At 45.9% G+C, this 1,495-nt stretch overlaps 1 protein-coding gene across 1 annotated transcript in view; it reads right to left on the reverse strand.

Annotated features, from left to right (window-relative positions):
- Positions 1-68: 68 nt before the first annotated feature.
- Positions 69-1,495, reverse strand: part of LOC103470828 (uncharacterized) — a 2,836-nt gene continuing 1,409 nt past the window's right edge. The window contains exons 2-3 of the mRNA XM_008419503.1: positions 1,406-1,484; positions 69-1,020 (exon numbers count right to left, since the gene is read on the reverse strand). Coding sequence (XP_008417725.1) covers positions 130-1,011 — 882 coding nt within the window. The 5' untranslated portion in view covers positions 1,012-1,020; positions 1,406-1,484 and the 3' untranslated portion in view covers positions 69-129. The remainder of the gene's footprint in view (positions 1,021-1,405; positions 1,485-1,495) is intronic.

A 1,495-nucleotide genomic window follows, 5' to 3' on the forward strand; every position in this document is an offset into this window, starting at 1 on the left:
CACTGAGCATGCTCAGTACGGGTCTCACTGAGCATGCTCAGTACGGGTCTCACTGAGCATGCTCAGTACGGGTCTCACTGAGCATGCTCAGTACGTGTCTCACTGAGCATGCTCAGAAACAATCAACCTTTACTTAAAACACAGGAACATTTTGTGGCCTGAACTTTTCAGGTTCAGATCTGTGTCGATGACGCTGACGCCGGCTTTGCTGTACGCTTCCTTTGCTTTTGGGTGGAGGATCACGGTGACAAACGTGAAGGGAGATTTGGTGACTTCATCTTTCTTGTACCACAGGTACAACGGGGTTCCTTTAGTGCCATCATTCAGGTTTGTTTTCACCTTCTGATATCCTGCTTTCACCAAACGACTCTCCTTCGACGTATCAGTTGCGATCTTCAGATCCGTGATGGCCTTCTTCTCATCAGTGGTTTGTTGGTAAAAGATGAAGATGTCAGACCCACCTGAATCCCTGTTGATGTCTTCATCTACTCGGGTGTAACCTTGACGGAACAATTCGTAGTTTGATATGTCACCAGCATTGGCCTGGATGTCACAGATGTAGGTTTGATGCTGCCTCTTCATCCACAGGTAGATCCAGTCTCCTCCAGCTTTCCGGTTCAGATCGCAGGCTGACCTCTCCCACTGAGGCTGGCCCTTCTTGGTGTTATCCTCTGCATCGGTGGACAGGTCCAGCTCCACGATCGGGACGTCACACTCAGTATAACCTTTGAAGAACCACAGGAAGACGTCGCTGCCCCCGGCTCCTTTGTTGAGATTTTTATCGACCAGGCGGTACCCTGCATCCTTCAGGCCTTGTCTCATCCAGTCGTTGAAGGAAAACTGGATCCTGGTGATCGCTCTGTAGCCAGCGGTTTTGTACCAGAGGAAGATTTTGTTTCCTCGTGCTCCTTTGTTCAGGTCAAGAGGAAGTTTGGTGTAACCATTATCTCCAAACCAAAGCTCCTCATCACTGTCCAGAGAGACACCGATATCAGTGATGTACTGCTGCATCTTTGGCTCCTGCATCAAAGTTAAACCCAACATGAGACGGAGGCAACACCTGATACAACGGAGGAGAATCTACAGAAAGAAATTATTTACAAAATCAATAAAGGAAACAAACTGGAGTTTTTATATCTGATAAAGATGAAACAGAGATTCAGCTGCAGCCATGAAAATAAAATATAATTTAAAACTGTAAAAGCAGGTCTAGTTGTTCTAAAGCTGGTTTGAATCAAGCTTGAAATTCAGACTAAACAGAAATATTTACAGATTTTAAAAGGATTTGATAGAAAAACGGGTCAAATATGAACCCAGCTGGTTCTGTCCAGTTGGTCAAAGTGATGGTTTCCAAGTTTTACTGTTAAACAGTTAAAGAGATGAATGGATGAAGCTCAACACTCACCTGTCTGCAGGTGATTGGCTGGTTGGATCTTCTGTCTGAAGGCTGCTGTACCTGAGCTGCTGTACCTGAGCTGCTGTACCTGAGCTGCTG

This window comes from Poecilia reticulata, linkage group LG9 (assembly GCF_000633615.1).
Source record: "Poecilia reticulata strain Guanapo linkage group LG9, Guppy_female_1.0+MT, whole genome shotgun sequence".
In the NCBI taxonomy this organism is placed as follows: domain Eukaryota; kingdom Metazoa; phylum Chordata; class Actinopteri; order Cyprinodontiformes; family Poeciliidae; genus Poecilia; species Poecilia reticulata.